Source organism: Strongylocentrotus purpuratus, unplaced genomic scaffold (assembly GCF_000002235.5).
Source record: "Strongylocentrotus purpuratus isolate Spur 01 unplaced genomic scaffold, Spur_5.0 spur5_scaffold_20, whole genome shotgun sequence".
Classification (NCBI taxonomy): Eukaryota; Metazoa; Echinodermata; class Echinoidea; order Camarodonta; family Strongylocentrotidae; genus Strongylocentrotus; species Strongylocentrotus purpuratus.
This window is the reverse complement of record NW_022145606.1, coordinates 25828382-25856010: the sequence shown is the minus strand read 5'-3', so window position 1 is coordinate 25856010 and position 27629 is coordinate 25828382. Positions and strand designations below refer to the sequence as shown.

At 35.8% G+C, this 27629-nt stretch overlaps 1 protein-coding gene across 1 annotated transcript in view; it reads left to right on the top strand.

Annotated features, from left to right (window-relative positions):
- Positions 1 to 26894, top strand: part of LOC580670 (MAM and LDL-receptor class A domain-containing protein 2) — a 61777-nt gene extending 34883 nt beyond the window's left edge. Inside the window, exons 42-71 of the mRNA XM_030993793.1 lie at positions 347 to 487; positions 1049 to 1305; positions 2103 to 2187; positions 2638 to 2766; positions 3535 to 3684; positions 4075 to 4181; positions 5118 to 5282; positions 6303 to 6393; positions 7091 to 7246; positions 8219 to 8320; positions 9019 to 9137; positions 9645 to 9800; positions 10236 to 10425; positions 11361 to 11507; positions 11888 to 11985; positions 12896 to 13060; positions 13799 to 13919; positions 14466 to 14582; positions 15974 to 16114; positions 16620 to 16894; positions 17696 to 17912; positions 19066 to 19203; positions 20113 to 20210; positions 20679 to 20840; positions 21362 to 21506; positions 21985 to 22062; positions 22617 to 22710; positions 24112 to 24193; positions 24724 to 24783; positions 25236 to 26894. Coding sequence (XP_030849653.1) covers positions 347 to 487; positions 1049 to 1305; positions 2103 to 2187; positions 2638 to 2766; positions 3535 to 3684; positions 4075 to 4181; positions 5118 to 5282; positions 6303 to 6393; positions 7091 to 7246; positions 8219 to 8320; positions 9019 to 9137; positions 9645 to 9800; positions 10236 to 10425; positions 11361 to 11507; positions 11888 to 11985; positions 12896 to 13060; positions 13799 to 13919; positions 14466 to 14582; positions 15974 to 16114; positions 16620 to 16894; positions 17696 to 17912; positions 19066 to 19203; positions 20113 to 20210; positions 20679 to 20840; positions 21362 to 21506; positions 21985 to 22062; positions 22617 to 22710; positions 24112 to 24193; positions 24724 to 24783; positions 25236 to 25316 — 4067 coding nt within the window. The 3' untranslated portion in view covers positions 25317 to 26894. The remainder of the gene's footprint in view (positions 1 to 346; positions 488 to 1048; positions 1306 to 2102; positions 2188 to 2637; positions 2767 to 3534; positions 3685 to 4074; positions 4182 to 5117; positions 5283 to 6302; positions 6394 to 7090; positions 7247 to 8218; positions 8321 to 9018; positions 9138 to 9644; positions 9801 to 10235; positions 10426 to 11360; positions 11508 to 11887; positions 11986 to 12895; positions 13061 to 13798; positions 13920 to 14465; positions 14583 to 15973; positions 16115 to 16619; positions 16895 to 17695; positions 17913 to 19065; positions 19204 to 20112; positions 20211 to 20678; positions 20841 to 21361; positions 21507 to 21984; positions 22063 to 22616; positions 22711 to 24111; positions 24194 to 24723; positions 24784 to 25235) is intronic.
- Positions 26895 to 27629: the final 735 nt, after the last annotated feature.

Genomic DNA, 27629 nt, shown 5'->3' with positions numbered 1-27629 from the left:
AACCTTATCTAAATACTAGAATCTTGTTTTTCATTGTATCTTTCTTGGTGAAGCTTCTGTATTCATCATTTGTACATTTTCTCATATACATGTACTGTTTTATGCTTTGATAAAAAAAACATGAATAAAGAAGAAAAATGGTTATAATTATGTTTACAGTGTCCGAGACAAAGACAATCATGTCTGTACCTACCTCATGTCATCAATGTTATTTCTTGTAAACAAAACTGACAATGCGTAACATAAAATATGGATATGTAAAAACCAGAACCATCAAAATAAACCGCACTTTGAGCGTCACCTGTTTCAATTTTAATTACAATTTTTTTCACGTTTTTCTTATTAGGTACAACTTGTACGTTTGAGGTAGATACGTGTCGATGGTGGAACGCTGGCCATGGTACCCACAAGTTCATACGTAATCAAGGATCTACACCGGATAGCAACACGGGCCCTGCTTATGATCACACGACACTCACAGCAGCCGGTAAATTTGGCTACTCATCGCATATATAATTTTGGGAATGTTGAAATGATTTTGGGGATGTTGGGACACTTTAATTGATCTTTTCTTGGTGTAAACAAGTTGTTTGGTTTTGCTCTTCCATCTTTCATTGCCGTAGTTTTTTTAAATATTTTTATAATTCTCAATGTTTCAAAAATGCTGAAGTTAGATTTGAAAAAACAACAACATACAGCCAAGATTAATATAAATGAAGACAGGTACTATGTGTTCAAATCTATATATTAAAACTAGGTAGCACCGTTATTACGATATAAATGGAAATACATAGATAATCACTTTGCTCCATATATTTGCTTACAACTGGGTCAAAAAACACACTGCATCTTTTATTTTTGGTACACTCCTTTACAAAATAAATAGGCCTATATATTTTAGTCATTATATTCTCCCTCGGTTTGTATCTCGTTTATTCCCTCCTATATTGTCTTTCCTACTTATATAGAAATAGGTTTTATAAAACACCATAGATATCCAAAGTGTCAACTCCAATTAACGCCATCTATCTTCCTTCATTATCCCTAGGTTGGTACATGTATGTTGGGACCACGCCCGACAGCGGGGCGGCCTATGCCGTACTCTCATCGCGCATGCACCGGAACGCTGCGGCGACCTGCGAGGTCCGTTTCTGGTACCATATGCTAGGGGATGAGATCGGGAACCTGCAGGTCTGGATCCAGGAACAGTACTTCCTCATGCTGCCCTGGTTCAAGTCCGGTAACCAAGGGGACCGATGGCAGGAGGGCATTGCTGGACTGGGCCGCATCCCTGGTGGTTTTAACGTAAGACGTCACATATTTGTTTCTCAGATGATAATCGTGGTTTTAACGTAAGACATCACATATTTGTTTCTTGGATGATGATCATGGTTTTAACGTAAGACATCACATATTTGATTATTTGATGATGATCGTGGCTTTAACGTAAGACATCACATATTCATACAGTAGGCTTGCGGGTGCACCATGTGAGAATGAGGGAGGATTGAAGAGTCCTGAAAAAAAGGACTCTTGGTAATCTTTCTTGAGGTTGTTTCTTTGATGATGATCGTGGTTTTAATGTAAGACATCACATTGTTTTACCTGACTGCTATTAAAAAGCATGTACAATGTATATGATTGTGAGTAAACAACAAGGGGACCAACGGCTTTATAGGTCCTCTTCGAATGATCTCACTTACAATTGTTAGCTCAAGTCATCAAATGCTTCCTATTCTCCCCCCCCCCCCCCCCCCTACATGTTGTGATAATGAACGAATCACGAACGAAGCCAACTGGGAGATGGCCATTCTGATTGGTCAATAAAATCAAAGTTATGAATAATTCATGCAGAGCAGTATAAGCCAGAATCCAAAAGGCCTCGTGGCTAACGCCACTCGATAGCGCGTTCACCCGGGTCTCTAGATCTGTCTTCGTCGCCAACTAGACTCATTTCAGCCGCTGATTGTCGTGGAAAATAGCCAGAGTCACGAGGCCTTATCAAAAGGCTACGCCCTCCCCGGCCAAAATGATGCGTCAAAACTATTTTTGGTTAGAAAGTTGCATGCTATATACTTTATATCCGTATGTTTCATTCACAGGTGAAGTTCCAGTCGGTCCGTAACTTTGATGTTCTCGGTGATGTAGCCATTGATGACGTCAGGATGGAAGGGTGTGATCTACCAGGTAACCTATAACAACCAATCGGCTCACTTGAGTTTCAATGCTTCAAGGAAAATCAATTCATATTGTGTTAATATAATTGTCAGTTCATTGTTTAAACTGATAATATAAATGCTTTTTCTTTAGTGACGATGAATCGAAAGTTCTGATATTGCTGTAGATATTTCATAATTGGGATTGTATTTGTTTAGATTTCGGGGTTCTGACTGATGACAGTGTCTTAAGTTGAATAATTAATGTGTTAATATAGCATTGGATTTTTTTTATATATTTTTTCTGGAGGGGGGAGCTTTCCTGGGTCATCTTCTGTTACAATGTTTCGAAATTTAATTTGTATTCATATGATGTCACTTGTTAGTTGACATTTGGGAATTTATGTCCAATATTAATTTGTATGTTCTCATTCATTATTTTCATATTTCTCTTGTTTTTGTCTCTTCTTAATTACTATAGCTGAGCAGTCGTCGCCGTGTGCTAGTGATGAGTTCCGTTGTACCCACAATGCATGCATTGACTCCAGTCGTCTCTGTGACTTTACTGACGATTGTGGGGATGGTTCAGATGAAGAGCCCGCCCTCTGCGGTAATCGTAATTCCATGAAACACCGATATATATGTTTTTCTTCTTCAATGTGTTGATTGCAGGTTTTATTCTTTGGTACTTGAATAATGGGATACAGTCAACAAACTAAGAAGTTAATGTTTTCTTCTTTTCTCTCCTTCATCTTCTCTTCTTCATCTTCTTCTTGTTCCTGTTTTTAAATCTTTACTTCTGGTCAACTTAAGAATTGTAAAATATAAGCATGAAATACAAACTAATCTGAATTTTGATCATCCCTAGAATTCACTTAGATAAAATACAAAGAAATAGATCGATGCTATTTGATTTGGACATTTTATAGTGAAGATGCAATATGCAATCATAAATGTGCAATCATACTTGCAATCGCAAATATGCAATCGCACTTGCACGTCCACTTTCACTGCACCCACTTGATCAATTTCGCGTGTACAATTATATCATTTAAGAGTTTGCCGCTATTATCTCGAGGCCGCCATCGATTTCAAGCTTACCGCTCATGATGGCGGTCTCCTGCGTTTTCTGTAATTTATCTTTTTTCATTGAAATTACATTTGTGTTTGTATGCATCTTATTTAATGTACTTTAAAATGTATAATTATGTAAAATGAAGAAATATTTTTTACTTTATGTATATGATCATGTTATATTTTGAAAAATTCAGAAATAAAAACAAACAAACAAATGTACATTAATAGAAATTAAAATATGAATTGCTGTCCCAGATCTTCTTGAAAAGAGTTTTTGTTTAACCCCCATACATATATGCAGGAGGATATGATCAGTGCAGCTTCGAGGATGACTTCTGTGATTGGACTCAAGATATCTATGATGATACTGATTTCATCAGAAAGACCGGACCATCAGATACGGAGAACTATGCTACCGGGCCATACAGGGACCATACTACGCAATATACAGGTAAGTTTGGTTTAGATTTTTAAATGATACCATTAATACATGTATTATTATTATTATTCTTTTGTAGTGGGGGATGCAAAATTCATGCTAGCCGAATGCAATATGTCTGATATACCGCAAAGGATTGTAAACACAATGGGTAACACCTTAAGTAAGAAGCAATAATGTTTGAAGTGTGAATCGACACTAGCGTCATTTTAGGAGCCACATAGGAGCATAGCTTTTGACAAAGGTGTTTTTAGCTGAGTTCACATGTGAGTGAAACATCGAGAAGCGTATTTTCTTATCAGTTTAAAAGAGGGATAAATATAACAAGAGCTAAGCGTGTCCGTGAAAAACAATACATTTTGTGCTAATTTTTGTATTTGTGTTTTCGTGTTAATTTTCAAGGATTCTACCTTGTAATGGATTCCAGCCAGCAAGGACTATCAGAAGGAGATAAAGCAAGACTGTTCAGTCCTGCATATCAACAGGTCAATCAAAACACATACTGCCGGGTAAGATGCATACCATAATATGATTTTAGACCTCGTTCACACATAGGCTTACAAAAATAAAGATATATGCGTCCCATGTGCACTTTATCACTCATAAGAAACAGAAATGCTATGTTTGCTGTCCAGCGTCTACCCCTTCCCCTCTCTGTTTCTATCTCGCTGTATCTCTCATTCATTCATTCGCTCTCTCTCTCTCTCTCTGCTTCTATCTCTCTTTCTATGTGTCTTTCCCTCTCTCTTAGGCCGTTAACTGCGTCATGTGTATTACCTAGCCTTATAGAACACATATTTCAATGGTTCATATCCCACCGCTGCCATCCAAAATATATGTTGTATAACTAGCAGCTACAAACCCCTGTCTGTTGTTTTTTTTTTTTTTTAGTCTTTTAGTCATTCTACTCGTGATATCTACTCCGTTTAATTTTGGTGAATGATTTGAAGACTATGGAAAATATATACATCTGCTGTTCAATTCGGATCTCAGCTATTTTGTACAAGAATGGTGATTGTTCTCACAATTGCCATTTCCATTTTATATAACAGTGAATCAATGTACATGATGGATATGGAGGTTAATAAATAATGGTATACATTCTCATGTATCGATATGTCAAGGTATGTATTTCTGTGTCTTGCCTTAAAAATGAGCAATTTCTTCATGATCAGTATAACAATATCCTGTTCAGTAATGTTCCCCTTGCTGTGCTGCAAGTTTTCTCTCTCTTTAAATGTTCAGCATTACTATCTTTATCTATCTATCATAGATAGTAAGTGGTACAGAAAGGGCGTTGGATATAGAGATTGAAATAAGTTTTTCGTATCTATCAGAACATATGAAAATAACATGACAGGAAAGTCAATAAAATGAGGATGCTGTTCAAAAGAACAATTAATTTTGTTATCAAATGAATGAATTCAACATTTCTATATCATTAGTTCCGTGTGTGGTACCACATGTTCGGTGATGATATCGGAACCTTTAACATTTACTTCCGGGTCGGGGTCGGAGCCTACCTCACATCCTTGTTCAGCAAGACCGGGCACTCCAATGACTACTGGGAGCTTGCGGATGTTGAAGTCACATCAGATCTCAACTTCCAGGTAACAATATTATTCTCATCTACGTGACAGGTTATCTGCCCAAAGTTTAATTTGTGTATTACTTGTCGTTTTCAATGTTTATTCGAAACTTGAGAATGTTGAAGTCATATGTCAGATCTTAATTTCCAGGTCAGATAACATGTCGTCCTTTCTGCATTCCAGCATAAAGCAAGGTTCATTTAACTATGCTAATTTGTTTTCTAATTACATGTTATTGTGTCTAATGATGACAGAAAGATAATATTTGCCCAAAGTTGTAAATATTTCATTACTTATTATTTTCAATATTTATTCGGAACTTGAGGATGTTCAAGTCACGTCAGATCATGAAATCCAGGTAACGTTAATTATGTTATCTTCTGCGTCTCAGCTAACTGAGAGGTTTTATCAATTATGCTCATTCTTTTTTTCAATTACATCTTAGTGCGTCTAATGAGTACTAGGACGTTGCAGATGTTACAAAGATACAAAATCTCTCGTTTACCCATTTGTGTGAAATATTCACTTTCGGTAACCTGTCATAGATCATCAGTTTACTTGAAGAGACCCAAAAAGCATTCAAAATCATTTGAGAACAATTCCTTTTCTTAATATTGATTTAAATACCCCATGTGTTGTATGTGTTAACATGTTTCCAAACCATGTACGTTGTATGGAACATATAGACATAATAGATGTCATTTACGTATATCACAATCCAGCTGATTACATACCATAACTACTTACAAGACGTACAAAGGAAATAACGTGGTGTTGTTTTAATGTGTAACTTAGTGAAAAATAACACATTAACTTTAAGTTAATGTGTTATTTTTCAAGTAATAGTTTTGAATCCAGCACAGCATATTTGCATTTGATCATGATCATGTATTGCATAATTCCATTGTAAAGCGCTTATAAACGTAGTATCAAGCGCTTTAGAAATGTGACTATCATTTGTATTACTATGTGTGTATGGACACACATTTAACATAATACTTGAATAAGATCACATATATTTTGTTTGTTGTTTGTTATTAGATCGTAATCGAAGCTCTTCGAGGCGATGGCCTTGCAGGTGACATAGCCATTGATGACACATCCATTACACCCGATTGCATCAGATCTCCAAGTAAGTCGATAGACCATTTTCGTAATGTAATCACATTTAATGCACAAATCTTTGTAAAGTCCCTCGTTTAAAATGATTTAATTTACCTCTCAGAAATATTTGTCTTTCAATAGTCAGAATGCAAACTACATACATTACATGTTGTGGGGTACGATAAGCCATAATGTTTGTCCTACCTAGCAACAATTAATGTATCCGATTCACATTCTGAATATTAAAATACAATTATTAGTACCAGGTGAATTAAATAGTTTTTAACGAGGAACTTAACTAATATTTATTATGATAACATTACGAAAATTGTCAATTCTAATTCATACAAACCTCCAATATAATATAACTCCTTTCATTTGATATATGTTTTTGTATTTGAAAACAAAATATTTGTTTCCAAAGTTTCTACAGAAAACTTTGACATATATAACTTGTATACATCACAGTTTTATGTCCATCTCACGATGGTGGATCACAAATTAAAGATCAAAAGATTAAATTCACACACTGTTCAAAGTCTCATTCTCTGTTTTCAAAACATACATTGTGTATGAGCTACTGTGAAAAACAGTTTACAAGCAATATTTCTTTGTTGTCAGATCCATTCTTTTTTGTTCTAATGACATGTATATTATTTGCATTTTTCAGCTGATAACGCTGTTAACTTAATTCATTAATTGCTGGATATTTTTATCTCGAAAAGCTGAATTACAACCCGGTGCAACATCACCCCCTATCGTTACGTACGGTCCATGTGGACCCGGAAAGTGGACGTGCTCTGATCTGACCTGTATTGACCTGGAGCTGTACTGTAACTATGAGAACGATTGCCCTGGAGGAGAGGATGAGGCTGCTTGCGGTAAGGAGTTTATTGAAATGGACTTTTATGGTGATGATGGTGATGATGACGGTGATGATGATCTTAAGGAGGAGGAGGATGGTGATGATGATGATTAGGAGGAGATTTATCTGCATGTACCATAATAATGTTGATAGTGATGACTGTAATTATGAGAACGATTGTTCTGGAGGCGAGGATGAGGCTGCATGTGGTAAGGAGTTTATTGACATGGACTTTTTTGGTGATGATGGTGATGATGGCGGTGATGATTATCTTAAGGAGGAGGAGGAAGAGGAGGAGGAGGAGGAGGAGGATGACGGTGATGATGATGATTAGGAGGAGGAAGATATGCATGTACCATAATGATGATAATAGTAGTGACGATCATAGGTTGGTTATGCCTCTGCCATGATGATGATGATGAAAATGGCGAAGATGATTTGTGTGGGTAATTTTGATGATGATCTGATGATTATGATGGTGGTAATGATGACTCATGGAACTTATCCTGGTGGTGGTTAATGTGATGGTAGTTAGGATGGTGGTAAAGTTAATTGACTATTTATAATTATGGTGATGGTTGTGGTAGTAGTAGTGTTCATTCTGATGGTGGCAGTAGTAGTGTTCATTCTGGTGATGGTAGTGGTTATTGTCATGATTATTTTTAAAATCATGGTGCTGCATTTTGTAATATTTCTAGTGTTGGCTACATGGTAATTAATAATGACAATAATATTTGATGATGACATTGGACGTAATGATAGTGATGGTCATTGACCCTTTAAGTTCTAATAAAATTGGTCACAACTTAGCAAAAGTTGATAATTTAAGGAAGGGGATTCGGAATTTCCGGGTGGTGATTTAGTAATGAAGGGAGACAGCTAGTACGGGTCACTTTCATCACTCTAATGAATTTGTAGTCACTACAAATACCTTTCTTGTGAGAGAATATTGCAATTATTTAAAACTTTTTTTCAATATATATTCCAGGATCCTGTGACTTTGAGAGTGGTCTTTGTGGTTACCAGGATGATAGCTATGGTAGCTTTGCCTGGATGAGGGACCAGAGTGAACTTCTCCAAGATGCTAGTGGTAAGATTATAATATATTAATGATAATAATAATATGAAGCATAAGAAGAAGAAAAAGGAGGAGAAGGAGGGCAAGAAGAAGAATAAGGAGGAGGAGAAGGAGGAAAAACAAAGGAGAAGAAAGAGAAGAAGGAGAAGAAGAAGAAGAATAGCTATATTTATATTGCGCCGGTATCCATCCCAGGGGATGCTCAAGGCGCGTACACATTATTATTATTACCCTGGCTTTAATCAGGATTTAAGATACAAGGTCCTACCAGGTCGCCATTTACTACTACACCTGATTGGAGAGAGGCAAATGTATATTAATGACTTGCCAAAGAATAATTCTGATTTAATTTGCCTCATACCTTTCATGGAAAATGTTCATGCTAAGCTTTGTGTAAGATGTGATGTCAATATTATTTTATTAGAGTATTGAATGTTTTAACATTGACATAGGCTAGTGCCAGTCAGATTTTACTGTTGAATCTTGACGTACAGTTTCATATTGATAGATTACCACAGTAGTGTACTCATCAAAGAAATATCGGAACATGTCTATCCACATTTATTGAAAATATGAGTCTTTCTGGTTACCAGATATATTTCAGAGTATTTCTAATTTTTATTTTATAGATAAGGCTAGGATTCATATTGTTATATTCGCTATTGTAGGCATCTAAATGAAAAAATTGTGCGTGGTATTTGTTTAACAAGGTTTCTACATGACGGTTGGCAGTGGCAATGGGCAGTTCAATGAACCAGCTAGACTCGTGAGTACAGTCCTTCCAGACACCTCACCGGACTGCACCATGACATTCTGGTATCTTTATCAGGTAAGAGACTGTCCATCAAGGTTACACAAAACCTTTTTTTTCATTGATGGAGAAATACTATACCGTCAAAGTTGTGTAATGTATTGAATTGGTTATATTGAACGTCATTGATGTACATCAATAATCTGTTTATAAACATATACATCATATTAACCAATTTACAATGCAATGTAACAAATCAATATCCTGCTTGTAAACATATATCATATAAATTAATTTGCAATGCAGTGTAGCAAAACAGAAGGAAAATTATATACAGCAGAAAAACTTTAATTTGGGGGTAATGAATCCACCCAAAGACCATTGTGGACCACTGACCTTTCTTGGCATGTTCTACAAGACATTTTTTTCGACAGAGAGAGAGAGAGAAAGACAAGCACATGGTCTTTGTTGACAGATAGCCACTGCTACAGGTTCACTATAGAATGTTTTGTATCTCAGTTACCATTCATGTTCCTCACTCTAAAAACGTTTTCTGACTAATCCAATCTGTATTCTTTGATCTAGGTGTCAACCAGTGCTCCACTGACCGAGTTCTACATGCAAGTTATCAATGCTAGCGACCCCGCTGACACGGCTGATTTGTGGCTGGTGCCCTCAACGTCGGTTGCAACGTGGACCCAAGCCACGGTCGGATTGGGAAGACAAATAACAAGCTACCAGGTATAGAGGAATACACTGTTCTCCAATAAGTTGACACAATTTTGTTCTTGCCTCCCTTCATGAAATGATTGTGAAAAAATGGTTCAATGCGGTTTATCTTCGATAGGTAATGCATGTATCTTCTCAAAACGTTATCAATCCAGATATATGACTATATCTAGATTGATAGATAAAGCTGCAAGAAGATATACACTTTACATGTTAGGAATGTATTATATTCTTTGATAACTTCATGAAAAGAGGCTTTGAAAATATGAATATTATTTGTTAAAGCTTTTTAACAACAGTTTACGTGTTGGTTCAAAATCATGACCAATATTTGATATTTTTCTAAATACTCAATTTTTGTTTGTTGTTGTCTGAATGTGCCACTGATATTAAATGTATGTTAACATGTATGTTCATGTTATTTTATCGTGTTCTTTCTTCTCACAGATCAAATTTGTCGTCGTCATGTCGGACGACAATGACATGATCGCCGTTGATGACATTAAATTTGATGGCTGCAAGGTGGAGTCATATGTCCCTTGCGAGGTCCAATGCGACAATCTTCTTTGTGTGCCCTTCACTAAGAAATGCGATTATTCGGACGATTGCACTGATGGGACAGACGAGAGAAGTTGTGGTGAGTAAAACATGCAATGCCCCATAAAGAATAAAGAGGTACTGTGGTCTATCTGATATGTTTTCGGACTGTGGATCACAGGGTCCGCAGTTGGAGTCCTGCCACGACACTAATGTCCCTTGGCATGATATCAATCTGCATTTGCCACTCTACACCCAGGTGTAAAATCGGTACCGGTAGGAAGGAATTCCTTCATTTCTGTTAGCACCGAAATCGGTAGCCTAGCAGAGTTGGGGTAAGATTGGAGTGCCTTTAGCACCTTGCTGGTAGTCATGTGCGCGGCATGTGCGCTATTAAAAATATCCACCATCGCTATTATTATTATTATTAATATAATCAAATTAATTGAGTACGTTTTATGATGTTTAATTCAATATACGCTTTTAAGCAAAAGGTTGGTTTATGATAATGATAGGAATTGATGATAGTTTACGGCACAAATGGACAACATTTTAATAGTATTGACCGTTAAGTACAAATAGTAATAACAATAATGTATCCAATTTAGACCCATCAATACTGCCGTTCCAGCGTTCCCTTAGTTGTCCACAATGTATATGTCTGATGATACTAGATGATAATAATCCTACTTGTATGGTTGAGTATCTATTCAAACACCTCAAACGTTGTTATGGAGTTGAGCGGGTTCTTTCTATCAAACGCAATAAATTCGTTGTATTACTTGATAAATGGAGACATGTGCAACTTTTGTAACAATGTTCGTTTTAACGATATGTCACAACATTTACTTTGTTCAAATGTATTGTTTTGTTCTTGCTCAAGGATGATTGAATACATTTTTCTTGGGAAAGAAAAAAAAAAAATCAAAAATCTTAGGTAGATTGAGTTACTTACTTTAAAATGCTAGTACATTATGTCAATGAGAGCTGATGCTAAGTATGTACCAAGACATATTTGAAATTGTTTGTTTTTAGATGCATATCAGCGATGTGACTTCGAGATGAATCTCTGTGACTGGAGTCAGAACAGAGATGATGACCTTGATTGGTTGTGGATGACGGGTAATCAAGGGGCGCAGGGCGGTGCCCCTGGAGTAGACCACACCCTTAATAATCCATCAGGTGAGACATTATTTTGCATTTTTTTGCATTTTTCCAAATACAATAACTGAATATGTAAACGTAAGGTATATGCTAATACAAATATGCAAACACTGTATTAATGTCAAAATATGAGTCACGTATTAACATATAATAACGAAGTTAATATTGTTATAGTCAAGAATTGTGTAATTTGTTTGGAGAGGTTAAGGGAGGGGGTGGTGTTTGTGGTAATAGTGTAGGCAGTGGTGGTAGTAGTTGTGTTGGTGGTGGACAAGTGTTGATGTTGGTTGTGGTTTTTTAGGGCGGACCACACCCTAATAACCCAGCTAATATTAATCAAGATTACCCAAATACTTTTTTGAATTCAAGACCTATTCCATCTGATACTTTTCATGCAGGTCATTATCTCTACTTGTATACATATGACAAGGATGCTAATAAGAGGGCAAGGCTTGATGGTCTTATCTATTCTAGACCCAATGCTGGTGACTGCCAGGTGAGATATATATTTTATTTCTTATTTATTTGTTTAAAGATAATGCTGTTTCTCCTGACTTTTTAAGTAGGAAAATTGATAATTCTTGTTTCAGGCCTAAATCGCTACTTTTGCTTTAATATGAACCATTTTTTTTAAAGAAATACTAAATGAATACAGCATCATATACGTGATTTAAAAAAGCATTGTCGTTAAATTTCTTTCTATGTAGGACTTTTGAGGTGTTTTTCATAGAAAACTGTATTCAACTTTATACCTCCCCTCAATTATTAAACTTTTCTTTCATAATCGTCACTGGGTATTTCTTCCCAGAACTATTCCACATTTGGTAGGCTTTGTAAGTGCCTAATCAAACTACGTAGCAGGTGTTTATTTGAATATGCTTTATCTATCCTTAACTAACCAAGCATAATTTCTAGAATATATTGATAGATGGAGGCATGTTCAACTTATTTAAGTCTTAGAATTTGTTTTTGTTGTATATTTTACTTATGTTTGTCAAAGGTATGTATCCGTCATTTCGTACATTTTCTCATACAGCTTTATTGATTTTTTTTTTTTTTTTTGATTTTTTTATATTTATCATGCAAAACATAATACAAGAATAATTATATCACAACAATGAGACGACAAATATAATGGAAAAAGCACGAGAAAAGAGGAACTAACTTGAAGCAGAGCTTGTTGAAGTGTTAGTTCCTAAGTATGCAACAAAGTATGCTTATAGAAATCAATACATAGACAAATATGTAGCTAAGAAATTTTTCCTTTTTTCGGGGGGGGGGGATATAACAAAAGAGGGGAAAATGGAGGAAAATAGGAGAAGGCAAAAAGAAAGAAAGGAAGAATGTAATGAAGACTTTATTTTGTTTAATCAAAATTATTGAATTTCTTTATTTCTTCCTTGCAGATGAGATTCTGGTATCACATTAATGGAGCTAACGTCGGCACACTCAGGGTCATGACCCTAATTTCACTTTCTGATAACCCACAATCCATCTGGTCTAAATCCGGTCCACAAGGAGATGCGTGGCTTAGAGGTATCGCGGACCTCGAGCCAGGAAGCAAATTCCAGGTAAAGATGCTGATTCTTGACAAATGTGTCTGTTGTCTTTAGGTTGTATTCATTTCAATTCAACTCCAATTTAATTCAATGTGGTTTATTACAAATACAAATGGTAGTCCAAGGACTAATTGCACATTTACAATGTAAAAAGTCATGAAGTAGGATCAATAATGTAATAAAAACTAGAATCAATAAGAAGTTGAATTAAGTCAGCATTGAAAATCAAAACCACACATTTATACAAGTAAACATCATAATGCAAAACAGAATCAAATGATATGTTTGGCTGAAATCTCTCTTTACGACAAGACTTTATTAGTATACTCAGCTACTTCAGCTATATTATTTTCGTATAATATATACCTTGGATTTATCTCAAACTTAGAATAAATCACAAAGCATGTGCCGATGTATTTGGTTGTTATAGATGACTTACAGGAAATTAATTCGAAAAGGAAACAGATTCGAAAAGGAAACAGAAGTGTTAAAAGAAAATAGTAGGTTGTTGGACTAACATGTATTCTAATACACATAATTTGTTACAAAAGTTGGAAATATAATTATTGCAGTATGTGTATTTTTTAACATGTATAACATTCAACAAATTTGAGTTTTTTGTGTGGGTGTTTGAGTGCGTGCGTGTGGTTTTCTCGTTTGTGTGTGTTTGTTTTTCATGTTGAGGTTTCAGTTTCCCCTGTGCATGAAGATACATTGGATACACCAATAATTATTCTGCCTGTTTTTTAGATTCTGATAGAGGGCGTTGCAGGCGGTTTAGACGATCATATGAGCATTGATGATATATCATTCACACCTGGATGTGTAGTGTCACCCGATCAGACCCTACCTATTAAAGTTACTCCTTCAAGTAAGCACATCCCTTCTTCTTTTTTTTACCCCGAGACTTGAGACGATAAACGTTCAAACAATGTGATAAGCTATGATACAAATCTCCTGTTTTGTGCAGCAGGAAATTATATTTTGATAAATCTTTTATCTTAATTACACAATATACTTATTACAATATGTTACTTTAAATGTGTATATATAATTATTTGTTAGATATGGACATCATTACAACATAAGTTTAATATAATAAAACTAACCACTATTAGTAATTTTGCCATCATCAGTAAACAGCCAAGCATATAACGGAAAAAAGCTTCAAAATCCTTAAATTGCTAATACATTGATGGATTCTTATTCACTGTTTTTCTATCAAAATGTGTCATTTTACAGCCTCTGAAATTATTGCCCATGTATATTGGTTGCAGAGACATTATATTTCATTTTAACACTGTAGCAATATAAGGAAGAAAAACATTATTGTTGCCAGTTGAAGAACAATATGTGATCTATCATGCTTTGATCAAAAGGACTTAAATGAATAATTATTTTTTATATATACCTCAAGGTGGCCCGAACTGTAACACAGGAGAGAGAGCTTGTGACGATGGATCTTGTTTGGCCATCACTAAATTCTGCGACTTCAGGTTCGATTGTGATGATGGCAGTGATGAAAAGGAGTGCCGTAAGTCTTTCAATCCGACGGTTTTTTATTGTATTATACCCTCTTAATATTTTAATCTTAATTCCTATCAATACAGTGTATACATTTTGACAAAAGCTATGACTTTGTAAATCTGTCTTTTCGTCATGAATATAATTGTGTATATTAAAGTAAGCAGAATACGGTCATTTGTTTCATATTTCTTTGGACATAATATAAGGTGTCTCATCTCAAAGTTATATCAATGGGGATAGGGTGTCTAAAATATATGTGTTAGTGAACTTTTAAAATCAAAAGTGGTTTCCATAACCTTGAAATTCTCCCAAACTCATTGATAAGAAGTTGTTAGATGTTTGTCACCGAAACGGCAGCCATTTTGAATGTACATGGTCAAGGTAAGCACTTTTACTTTTGAAAGTTGTATAGTTGAATTTGCCATGTCAGAAAACATATTATTAGACCCTAAAATCATTAGAATCGGACAATGTTAACTGTGTTGGTGAATTTCTAAAGTGCATTGACCTTATTGACCATAGCGCCCTCATTTAAGGTCGAAGGTATAACAAACTATACATTTTTGAAATCATTATGACCAGACGAGTTATTTGATATGCAATTTGATAAGGTTGACTGTGTTGGTGAATTTGACCACCAGTCAAAAGTGTGATGACCTTTCAACGTTTTTGACCATAGCGCCCTCATTTAAGATCAGAGGTATGGCAAACTATACATTTTTGGAATCCTCATGACCAGTCGAGTAATTTAATATGCATTTTGACACGATTGGTACTATTTGAATTTCTACCCCTGTGTGACCTTTGTTGACCCCTCACGGAAATGCCTGGGATTTTCAAGAGGGCAGCCGAAGTCAAAATTGTTCGGTATTCATCTAGGAACACAAAAACACTTCCAAACCTTTGTTCCCAGAGATTGGTCACGGGACCTACAGGCTGGTCTCCTACTAGAAGCGCAGTCGGACTAGGAGTTCGTGCGGGCCTAGTCTAGTTCTGGACTCTTTTATTGATTTGTTTTATACGCCGACTATAAGCGTTAAGCCGAGTAATGGCGCGATACTTAGTGACGGCGTGATCCCCGAGAACCGCGCAGTATAGTCGGCGAATAAAAAAAAAATCAATAAAAGGGTCCAGAACTAGACTAAAACGGGCCCTATGTTGGGCCAGGGCGTACAGGTTGTATTCTAACAAATCCCCTATTGATGGTAATTAAAAGCGTATTCAAACACGCAAAATCTCTACTCAGACAGACTATTTCAAGCTCATATTCAAATACATCTTTACCACATGTAACTAATAACAAACAGAATTATATATTTGTTAGTGAATAAAACAATTTAAATATACTATTCTTGTTCATTCTATAGTTTAATCTCTCTCTTTGTTCATCTTTTACAGCTACCGTGTGTTCATTTGAAAATGACATGTGCTCGTGGGAGCAATCTCTAAATGATGATTTTGATTGGCTGAAGCACAATGACTCTGATTCTTTGGAATACCTGGGACCTGATACTGATCATACCATTAATAACCCTGATGGTAAGATTTCTGAGACAGTTTATATCTCCCCCGGGTGTCTCCCTCTTGCTCTCTCTCTGTCTCTCTCTTGCTCTCTCTGTCTCTCTATCTCTCTTTCCTTTTCTTTATAACTCTTTTCTCGTTTTCTCCTACTTGTTTTCTTATCATCCTGGTATTAATTGTCTTTAATATAATGATATTGAAGAATTTGAATCTAGCTTTAGATTAACATTTTCTGATGTGTTTCGTTCCTTTTTTAAAATTTTCTAGTTTTTGCCCTCTACTGTTTCTTCATAATTTTGTATTATTTTATTTATTTATTTTTCTCAAATTTTAATTCATTTTCAAATCATGATTTGCATGATATTGTTTCTTTGTTGTCTGTCTTTATTAATTTTTCTAATCCGATGTCATGACAATCTTTGTTCAAGTGTAAGTGATAAAAACGCCATCCCCTTTGTGGGTAAACTCTTACAACATTTAACTGTAAAACTACAAATATATCTCATACATTTTTATTTTAAAGGAATATACTACTTTGTGGACGGCTCTCAGCAGTCCACCACCAAATCCACCAACCAGTTTGCCACCTTGGTGAGTCCGCGCTTTAGCCAGGCTGGCCGGGCTTGCACCGCCTCGCTCTGGTACTACTCCTACGGCGTTGACTACGGCATGCTTGCATTGAAGCGTAAGGTTCTAACGGACGAACGCACGCTGATGGTCGTAGATAGCGGCAACACCGTGGAGAGCAAGTGGATGAAGGCGGAGATTAAGATTCCCAAATGTCTTACGGACTTCCAGGTATGGTGTCTTCAATGGAATTGTCAAAAAACAAAGATATCGTTTTATCTTGGTGCTATAAACCCTTAAACATGCATTGAATTTATAAGTCTTCCTTTTGCGGGTGATAATCGTGATGCTTACTCTAACTTTACCTGTAGTCATCCATTGAATTCATAACTTTTTGTTTTGCTGGTAATGTTTAATAACATTATGGAAATTTGATTCTGTAATTAAATTGTAAAGTGATTTCTTGTTCCATATAGCCTTGTATACAATGTTTTTATTATATTTATGACAAATCTATTGCATCCAGTCGCTACAGAAAGATATTTTGTTGCAGAATATCATGGAACGCATGACAAAGCATCTTTTGTGTCTGTTTGCAATGCTTATATGTTTGTTGAAGAAGAAAAAATATGGAATGCACTAATTTTACAGCCAACCCTACGTTCAGTAATTGCTATTTTGTGGCAAACGTGTGTCTCATTCACGTAACTGAACAATTCAAACAAAACAAGTATTTTAGGTGGTATCTGTTTCATTGAGACCTTGGGATTTCTGTAATTGTCTTTTATTTTTCAGGAAGTTCAGGAAAACTATCAGAATACTCCAATAGATATCACTAGATTCTTGATGTATACCCACAAATTAATCTCACTTTTTTCCTCGTTTATACATACTTTCGTTTAACCTTCAAATAATTGTTCTATTCTTATCTCTTTCTAATCTGTGTGTGTATGTTTGTCTCTCTCTCTCTCACTCTCTATATTTATATGTCTATCTCTCCTTCTCTCTCTCTCTCTCTCTCTCTCCCCATAGGTCCTTATCACCGCAGAGAACCACCAGCCCCAACCCTACGCTGGCGGCTTTGCCATCGATGACATACGATTCGACAACTGTGCCTATGACATGTACACTCCAGTGACGTGCGAGGACACCGAAGCTAAGTGTGATAGCGGCCAGTGCTATCCCATGGATAACAAGTGTGATTTCACAAGAGACTGCTGTATGGATAACACCGATGAAACAGACTGCTGTAAGTTTAACATTTATTTATTCATTTCTTTTTCAATATCCAATAGGCCAGTTTCGTAATGTAACCAAATTTAATGCAAAAGTCTTTGTGCAGTGCCTCAATACAAATTATCTCATTCACCTGATTAGAATAAGAGTATTTCAATAGACGGAATCCGAACTGCATTCATTAATTGCTGCCAGGTAGGACAAACATTATAGCTTGACCTACCTAGCAACACTTGATATATGCAGTTGCATTCTGACTATTGAAATACTATTATTCTTATAAGGTGAATGAAATCATTTGTATTGAGGCACTTCAAAAAGACGTATGCATTAAATTTGGTTACATTACGAAAATGGCCTATTTAGGTGCAAACAAGTTTATGGACAGTGTCATATACATGGGGGGGGGTAGAGGAAGCATATGCAGAGGGTAGCACTTGAGGGGGCGACGAAGACCAACACATAAGAAAAAGTGAATGGAGAGAAAAGGGAATAAAATATTATGATCGGTGTATGCCGCCCCTAATTCTCAGGGTAAAGTGCTTTAGGGATACCTGTGATTGGTAGAGAAGATTTGAAAGGGGGCGCAATTTCATCGTTGTCCCGGCGTCATCCTCCCTAGCTATGCCACTGTTGATTGAACAATGTCAAAATAAATATCATTTTGAAAATGCATAGCTATTTGTACGAATTTCAATTTTTCCAAAGTACTGATGTATTTTCTTTCAGCAGTTAAAAAGAATCAAAGAACTTTCACGTTGCTTTATATAAAAAGTGATATCAATTCAATTTACAATTAGGATGGATATTGATTCAGATTTCATAGTATTCCGTATAGATTATAAAGGAAATAATTATATGATAAAATGTATAGACTGTGTATGGTATACAACTAGTCTTCAACCATAATCCCTATTTGAAACATATTTCCTTTCTCGCAAGATGATTTAACATACATGATGTGTTGAATCAAGAAGTTACCATGCTGGTAACTTCTTGGTTGAATAGGTAATTTACCGATTCCAAATTCATGACCTGATATTAAGAACCTTTGGATTTAAAGCGTGAAACTTCACTTCCTGATCTTTGTATTGCATGTATAGCATCTATCCCACGTATTAACAATTTATAATGGTTATTTCATTCCCTACACATGTCATCTTTAGCAACATACAATAGATGTGATTTCGAAAGTGGACTGTGTGATTGGGTGCAGATGACCGATGATGATCTGGACTGGAATACAATACAGGCTTCTACCTCAGCTTATCTTAAATTTGATCATACCCTAGACAGCGAGAGAGGTAAGGACACACAGCTAGTTTCAAGAATGTGATGAAAGTTGTGTTTAAAGACTTTTAGAACAACAGGACATAACATCATGACAACGCTGCAGTAACAACATGAACAACATGAAAGAGTAATTTTGATTGTAATGATTATGTACCCTGGCTTCTTCATAATTTTCTTGTTTGTTTTAATCGATGATCCTATTTTATGACATTTTGTTTACATTGTAGACATTGTGCAATTAGTCCCTTAGCTAATAATTTGTATTTCCAATAGAGCACATTGAATTTATTTTATTGAAACAAGACCAGGTTAAACTAATAACGGTTCGCTTTTTATGTTTATTGATAGCGTACTTAAACTTGGAAAATCTCTCGACAGAAACTACATTTGAAGGTTTTCATTTGAATATAACATTACGAAATGGAATCTCTAACGTATAGAACAAACAGATTTAGGGATTGGTAGACCTTAGAATTTCTCCTATGAGTTTATATGTAGACAAATATATTTGTGATCTTGCTGTCAACCTACCACCTTGTACGACTTTTATTCCTCCTTACTTAACTCTATTACTCTCTATTGTACTTCCATATGTGTTTTGGTAGAGGTATTGAGTCTCTCGTACCCTCTCTCTCTCTTGCTTTTTTTCTTTATTACCATAATTGTCAATGAATGGTTACATAAATCATAGAAAAAATCTTCTAAGATTATCATGAGTATTACACAAAGCTTAAACCAGTATTAGGGAGGTATTCTTTTTTTTTTAAATATGTCTTGTCTTCATCTGTCGTATCCATCTCTCTTTCTTGTTCTCCTCCTCTCTCACTTTGTATCTCTGTCTTTTTCTATATACACCCCCTCTCTCTCTCTCTCTCTCTCTCTCTCTTTCAAACATACACCATTTGTTCTCTCGCCCACAGGTTCAATCCTGGTAGTCAATCAGTACCAGCAGTCGTCATCTGGTTCTTCTGCTCAGCTCAGTAGTTTCCTCATCAACCCAGTATCATCTGGATGCACGGTGAGTTTCACATCTTTAAACGTTCTTCTTTTTTTTTCTTTCATAAACTCATTTTGGTTCTAGTGGCAATTATACAGACAAAGGCCAATTATCTTGAAAATAGCTATCTAGATACAAGTACCTTGTGATCCTTATTCTAGTTATCCATCCACTAGCTCATGATGAATGGACACATTTCTGTATTATTATACAATAAAACCTGTATTAAAACAAAAACCATTCAAATGACACGAGAAAAGTGTTCGTCATGAGCATGCGGTCTTTGTGTGTAAGTTCCTTTAATACAGAAATCTCTTAGACATTCTGCTCAAGGGAAAACAAAAGATGTGGTCTTTATGGACAGGTGGTTTCTTAAAGCAGGTTTGACTGTATATAGACAATAAAACATGAATTATGAGTCTTGATAACAACTTTACTATTTCTACATCGAACAATTGATCCTGAACCCGTTTTGTGTATCTTATCCAGATGAGGTTTTATTACTACATGAGCGGGGAAGATGCGACCGTTACCATCCAAACGAGGACCCTAGTGGGCGGTCCAATGACGGAGAGGTGGAGTATGTCTGGTGACCAGGGGTTGCTCTGGAATCGGGGATCATTACCACTTACCAGTGGTGACACATTCCAGGTGAGGAAAAAGGAAAAAAGCTTTTTTTCAGTGAAAAAAAAAATCAGTGACAAATCTGCTGATAACCAATCAGAAGCAAGGATTTCACTAGCTTATAACAACAACTGTCATTTCTTACTGATGCCAATTTTTGTGAAATGGGGCCCTGTTGTATCTACTATAATTCAATTCAGTTCAATTCAATACGTTATAATCCACTAATCTTGAATTGAAGTTTGTTTGCTTCCCTGCATGCGTGATACAAAATAAATACAGATAATGCGTATGATGATAGTTCAATATGATATTTACAGATACAGTCAACAACATAATTCGTTATACCCCTTGTAAATTTTGATCTCTGGGGTGTGCTTTTGTAAGTCGAGAATAAGAGGTGGACTAGCTGGATAAGGGCCTTTGTTTAATACTTTTTACAAAATACTTTTTTACATTTTTCAAAATATGTACAAAACTTGGTTCGTGCATTCATCGGTTTGTTTATCATTCAAATCAACAAATCGTTTGTCTTTCATATTTTACAGGTGATCTTTGAGGCGATGAAAGGAGCAGATTCCAATGCTTTCTTAGCTCTTGATGACGTATCATTCACCCCCGGGTGTGTCCAGTCTAGCACCCCTCTACCAAGAAGTACTACCACCCCTCCACCAACCACGCTTAATACCAGAGGTATGTCTGCACCCGATCATCATTGGGCTTTAAGATTGAATCACTATTTTAGGTCGATGGGGACTATGTTCACTCGATAAGTGGTCATGTTATTTACATAAGAATAATAATATTGGATATTTACATAGCGCACATATCCACCATGTATAATGCTCAAGGCGCTCCAACTATTACCCGGCTTTCGGCGCTCACAGCACTGAAGGAATTGCTTCCGACCGGTACCCATTTAACACCTAGGTGGAGAGTGGCATATAAATACAGATATAGGCCTACTGAGTTTGTTTTCTTACTAAAGCTTAACTCAAAGCAAAATCAAAAGAATGTAAATAACAAGGCCTGACTGGTTGCTATAACCGGCTAGTTTACAATCTAGCAAATTCAAAATAATATTTGTAAAGAAAAAGTTGAGATCTGTAAAGCTTTAGTAGCTTGTACAGAATTACGTGTATTATGTTTTACATTGATCTCGTTTCTACAGTGACCACTCCCGACCAAGTACAGACAACAGCGTTCACAACCCCTAGAGAGCAACCCACACCTGCAGGTCAAACTTCAGGTTTGTTTGATTGTTTATTTGTTTGTTTATTTGTATGTTTGTTTTGCCTGGCCGCTAAGAAACCAAGTTTATGCGTTTAAGTATTAAGCAAGCAGGGGACAAATGGCTCGGTAATTTAATGTGGACTTATGCCTGCCAAAGGGCACGAGCGCATCGAATTAGTTTCGGACTCGCAGTCTTGAAGCATTAATGTTATGTTATTTTCCATCCTTAAGGTTTTAATGTTTTTTCATTTGAGGGGGTAATAATGGATTGTTTTTTCATATGACAGTATGTACTATGTTGACATTCACTTCGAATAGACCGGTTTACTAACATATTCTAATTTGATGCATACTTTTAAAACAAAGATTGTTGTTGACAACCTGAAAGCTTGCCAGAGGCTCGCCCAACATAGCAATAAGTTATGTATGCAGACTGGATTCCATTTTTTGTAGTTTATTCATCAATATCAGGCTAATTGTAGAACTCTTCACTAGGTCCCCAGGAAAAAAACATCCATAAATGTGAATATGTCAGTAAACCAGTCTATTACAAACACATTTCCATTGCAGAAACTATTTACATCGCTGTAGGCGTTGTCTCTGGGATATTAATCCTACTCGTGTTCCTAGTTCTGGCCTACTTGCTGGTATCCAAGAAGAGAGGGTGAGTCAATTAGCCTTATATTTAGGCTTTCTTTGAATCATCAGGTCAATGCGTCGTGAAATGTCGGGGGTAATGTTTGTGAAATAAATCCCTCTCATCTACAAAATGGTCTGGTGCAATGTTCTCGAAACGTTTTGAAAACCCTGCGGCAAATCTACTGAAGTTTGTGTAACGCGACCATCCGACCGGACGCTTTACAAATATTGTTATTATTATTATTATTATTATTATTATTATTATTATTATTATCATTATGTCCCCATGATTCGAAGTAAGCCCCACAATTCTGACTTAATCCTACCTCAATATGGGAATTTAGCCATTTATGAATATATAAATTTGCTTTGAATATTCACATGTTCAGGGACTAGAGCAAATAAATGTGTTTGCTGTAATTTGGGGTTAATTAATTAATCATCTTGTATTGTATTACTTTTATCTCCGTTTGCATTATTAGCTTTGCTAGGTGGAGGAATAAATGTTTGAACATATATTTTGAACTATCCCAAAGAGGCAACAGTTAGGTTTTAAAACATATGTTTTACTATCTAGGTTTTACTGTAGTTAGGTTTTACTAGTTAGATTTTACTAGCAGCATTTTACTACTTCGGTTTAACTTGCTAGGTTTCACTCGTTAGGTTTTACCAGTTAGGATTTACTAGTTAGGTTTTACTAGTTAGGTTTTATTAGTTAGGCTTAATTAGTCAGGTTTTACTAGTTAGGTTTAAATATGATTGTGACTGATGCTTACATATAACTTTCAAGTTGGTTGTCTTTTTGTAATCAAGAGCCTCGCTATAGGGCGAGTGGGTGACACATCTCTTTCTCCTTTTCGCCGTTGATAAATTCAGTTTACACTTCTTGCAAATCATGTTGGAAGCTTTTTCTTCTCATCAATAATTTTGACAAATAAATAACATTCTTAGGGCCTTTAATGAAAAGGGGTGGGACTGTCGGTATAAAATCCTCGAGTTTGTAAAACCCTGATGAATGCAAATAATTCAGAACCCACGTTTTTCTCTCGTCCAGATTTCTCAAATATATGCACTTTGTACCAAATTATGAATTAAGGAAAGCTTGGTAGTGTTTTATTTTTTTTTGCCCAAATTATCTTACTTACCAAAACAAAGTATCTTCTTATGCCAATTAACAATAGGCTAAAAAATGTGCGGAAAATAACATGTATGGATAATAAGTTTCTGACATAAGGTAACACCTAAAAGGAACCTTCATTTCTATGTGCTTGATTTTGAATACGTTTTGATATCCCCAATTTGCCTTGATTTTGTTGTCTTTAATGATAGGTGCACACAAGTATTTATATGTACGTAGTTATGAAATATGCCACAATTGTTAAAATTCTGATTTGTTTTTGTTTTTTCTTCGATTGACCTTCTGCAGAGGCAAGAAACCAGCAGAGGAAGTGAATATCCCTGCTGCAATGGAGAGTCAAGGCTATGATACAGACTTAAACATCACAGCTGTAAGTACATGTTAAACCTGTGTATTAAGTAAGGCCATCCAAGGGAAACAACTGGTTTTTCTAGACAGGTTATACGACACACATTTCTCTATTTAAGGAGACCAAACGCATGGCCACTCTAGGCAAGTGACCTTTATAGAAAGGTGGTCACTTACTAGGACAGGTTTGACTATATAAAAATCCCATCAAATCAATTGGTGTACAAAGACCAGACATGCGACTTGTCAAACAAAATGGGAAACACAATCACTTCGGTTTTATAGATCAGTGTAGATTGTATGTGATATAACCTGTTGACTACTAATGTTCCCGTAAGTAAAGGGTTAAACCCCAGTACCTTCCTTACATCACAGTCCAAACAATTGAAGTATTGTTTAATTCATGCAAATAATTATCACGTTCAGATTTTTAGTGGCGACCGTATATGAGAGGTGCTGATCATTAAAATCTTGTTGCGATATTTAGACATCTTATGTAAATACTCATTTCATTACTTCTTGAAAATACATGTTTTCACCTTTTCATTCCAGTTTGCCATGCAAGATATAGACACAAATATGTACGGTGCTAGTGGAACATACACTTCAGCAGTAAGTATGATGACTACAAAGTACATGCGACTACAAAATCGGAATTCAGTGTGACGAAATAAAATAATTTTTAGCCTTGAATAAATAAATGGGCTTTGAATATTCACGAGTTCAAGTTGGCATGAGATTGAAATTAGACCATAAATGAAAATTTGAATGCTCAGATATCGTTAAACAAAAGTCTCTGTCGATCCTTTTCCCCTCCCACCCTCTCTCTCTCTCTCTTTTCTCTCTTTTTCTCTCTTTCTCTCCCTCGCTCTCTCTCTCTCTCTCAATCACCCTCTCTCTATCTCTCTCTTTCTCTCCCAATCACTCTCTCTCTCTCTATATCTCAATCTATCTCTCTGTTCTTTTTCTAATTGCAGACATCGGGAAAAGAAGGTTTCTCAGATCCTATGTAATCTTTTTCTTGTCACTCCAAAACATCTTTGTTTTCTTTCTCTAATTTGCAGACATCGGAAAAAGAAGGTTTCTCAAATCCGTCGTACTCAAGCCCTGTGGGACTGCCCTTCAATAATGACACAACAGCTTAACACTTCATATACATCAAATTTACTATTTCTGTTTGACATTGATATCTTCTTTTTTATATTTGAAATTCTTTCACAATAGACTCTTCAGCATATACTGTATGCACTATAACAGAAAAAATTTAGAACCGCCGTCACGTTAAATCGAAGGCATGACATTTTCCGTTTTGCTGCCATTGTCTATGAGTTATAACATATTATGAACAACAGAACATACCGTTTTAACTGCTACAGAACGGCGATAAAACAGAGACTTTTAAGTGAAGAAACAGTGACTCTGATTTGGCAGTCAAAAAGGGCGAGGAAATAGTGAGAAAACGGCTAGAAAACGGAAAGAAAAAACCAAGTGGTTTAGTCAAAAGAATCCTAATTTTAACTCACTGTGCACACTCATTCTATATAAATTTGATTCTATTAAGCATTAATTATGAGAAAAAATATCGGTAGAGCATGTAGAATAACAGGTTATCATTTTATAAAGACAATTATAATATCTATGCATGTGATGTTTTTGTATATATATATATATATGTCTATCACTATCATGCATTAGAGTGTATATTTTGATATAGGTGGTATGTACAAATAATACTTCGCCCCATTGATTGTTTATACAGAGATAATATCTTAGGGTTACTGTTCTTTTTCCTACATGTATGTGTGCTGTATTCCAATGTGTGCTCAATAATACAACATTTATAAAACGATATATATATATATATATATATCCCTGATGAATTGCCGTTTGGTCTACAACCAGTTCTTCTACTACCCAAATAGTCTATTACCATATGTCTACACCCAGCCTGTCTACTACATGTACTAATTATTATTTTTGATCAAATGTTTATAGTAGACCATATGAATTGTGCACAAAATTGGCATTAGACAAACTAGACATTAGACCGACTGGCAATTAGACCAAATGCGAAGCAGAATTATTAGAGATTAGACCAATCGGAAATTATACCATATGAATATTAGCCTAAATGGTCAATAGAACAAATGATAAGTAGTTGAAATGATTGTTAGACAGTGTGGATAGTAGACGGGCTATGTGTAGACCATAAAGGAATGGATCAATTGGGTCTTTATACTAACTTTAGCTTTTCTATGAAGTAAAAATGTCTGATTCATATCTATACTGGTATGTCTATTATTTTTTTACGTCACACGTGTAGGTTGTCTTTAGCAGACTTTTTCCCAGGCTTGATATTTTAAATCATTCTTCAGAATCCAATCTTTGAGTTAATTGGCTAAAATGGCACATGTATGTGAACAAAATGTAATTTGTAATTGTTATTGGAATGATTAAACATGAAGCAAAGTCAGAGACAACGATTTGTCTGTTCAAGTGCGTGCTAAAGTGTGGAAAGGCTGCATGTTGTATGGGAAAGAATTGTGTCCATGCTTTAAAGGGGATGTTGAGTTCTGGGAAAGGTGAAAATAATTTGTGAGCACTTCAATTATCTTTTATCTTCGTGTGGAAGTGCATCATAGAAAACAAAGAGTATCTTAGCAGAAGAAGAAATGTCAACTCTCTTGAAAAGGATGGCTCTTCAAATGCCCTCATTTTTGAAATATGACAAGTAACGGCTAAAAGTTAGAGACCTTGCCTTTTCACCCATATCCTGCCATGAGGCTGCATGCACGCTACCTATTGAGTGCCATGTGCGTGCAAGGGCGCATTCGTAGTAGCAGTTATTGTTCATGCTCATTGGGCTGTGCTGTGTGTTTTGCACTCGCCATTCATAGAAACATCGCGTTAATCAGATTATCTCCAAAACAACCTGGCACAGTGGGGATTAGCCCTGTGGCACGATAAGAATTAAGGGATTCGGTAACTTCGTCTCAGATTCTGAAAAAAAATCCTGGATTTACCTCATGGTGCAATGATAATTACAAACCTTCAGGTCATTCAAGAACCCCATGATTTTTACAAGCCGATCGCCTGTCTGATTATCAAAATATTTATGATTGGAAATCGAAATCAAATTTTACGTTTTCCTAACGGTTTTCATAACAATACAGTCTATGATGGGAAATGAGTATGGTTAAACCGGTCACCCAAAGCTTTTTACTTTTTTGAGGCACTTCTTTATCATTTTGTAGGACTTCAATGTTACACCATATCACAGACACTGATAACACGTAGGGCCGTTCATGTCAGATTAAACACTCAACGATGCCATTAAGCCGCGTGTTTGTGAAGCCTCGTATTTGTTTAGCCGCATAATTATACACATCTCTGTGTTCAGCGCATATGACTTTCAGCAAGACTCGGCTTTTAATTTTGGTTAATCATTTTTTGCTGAT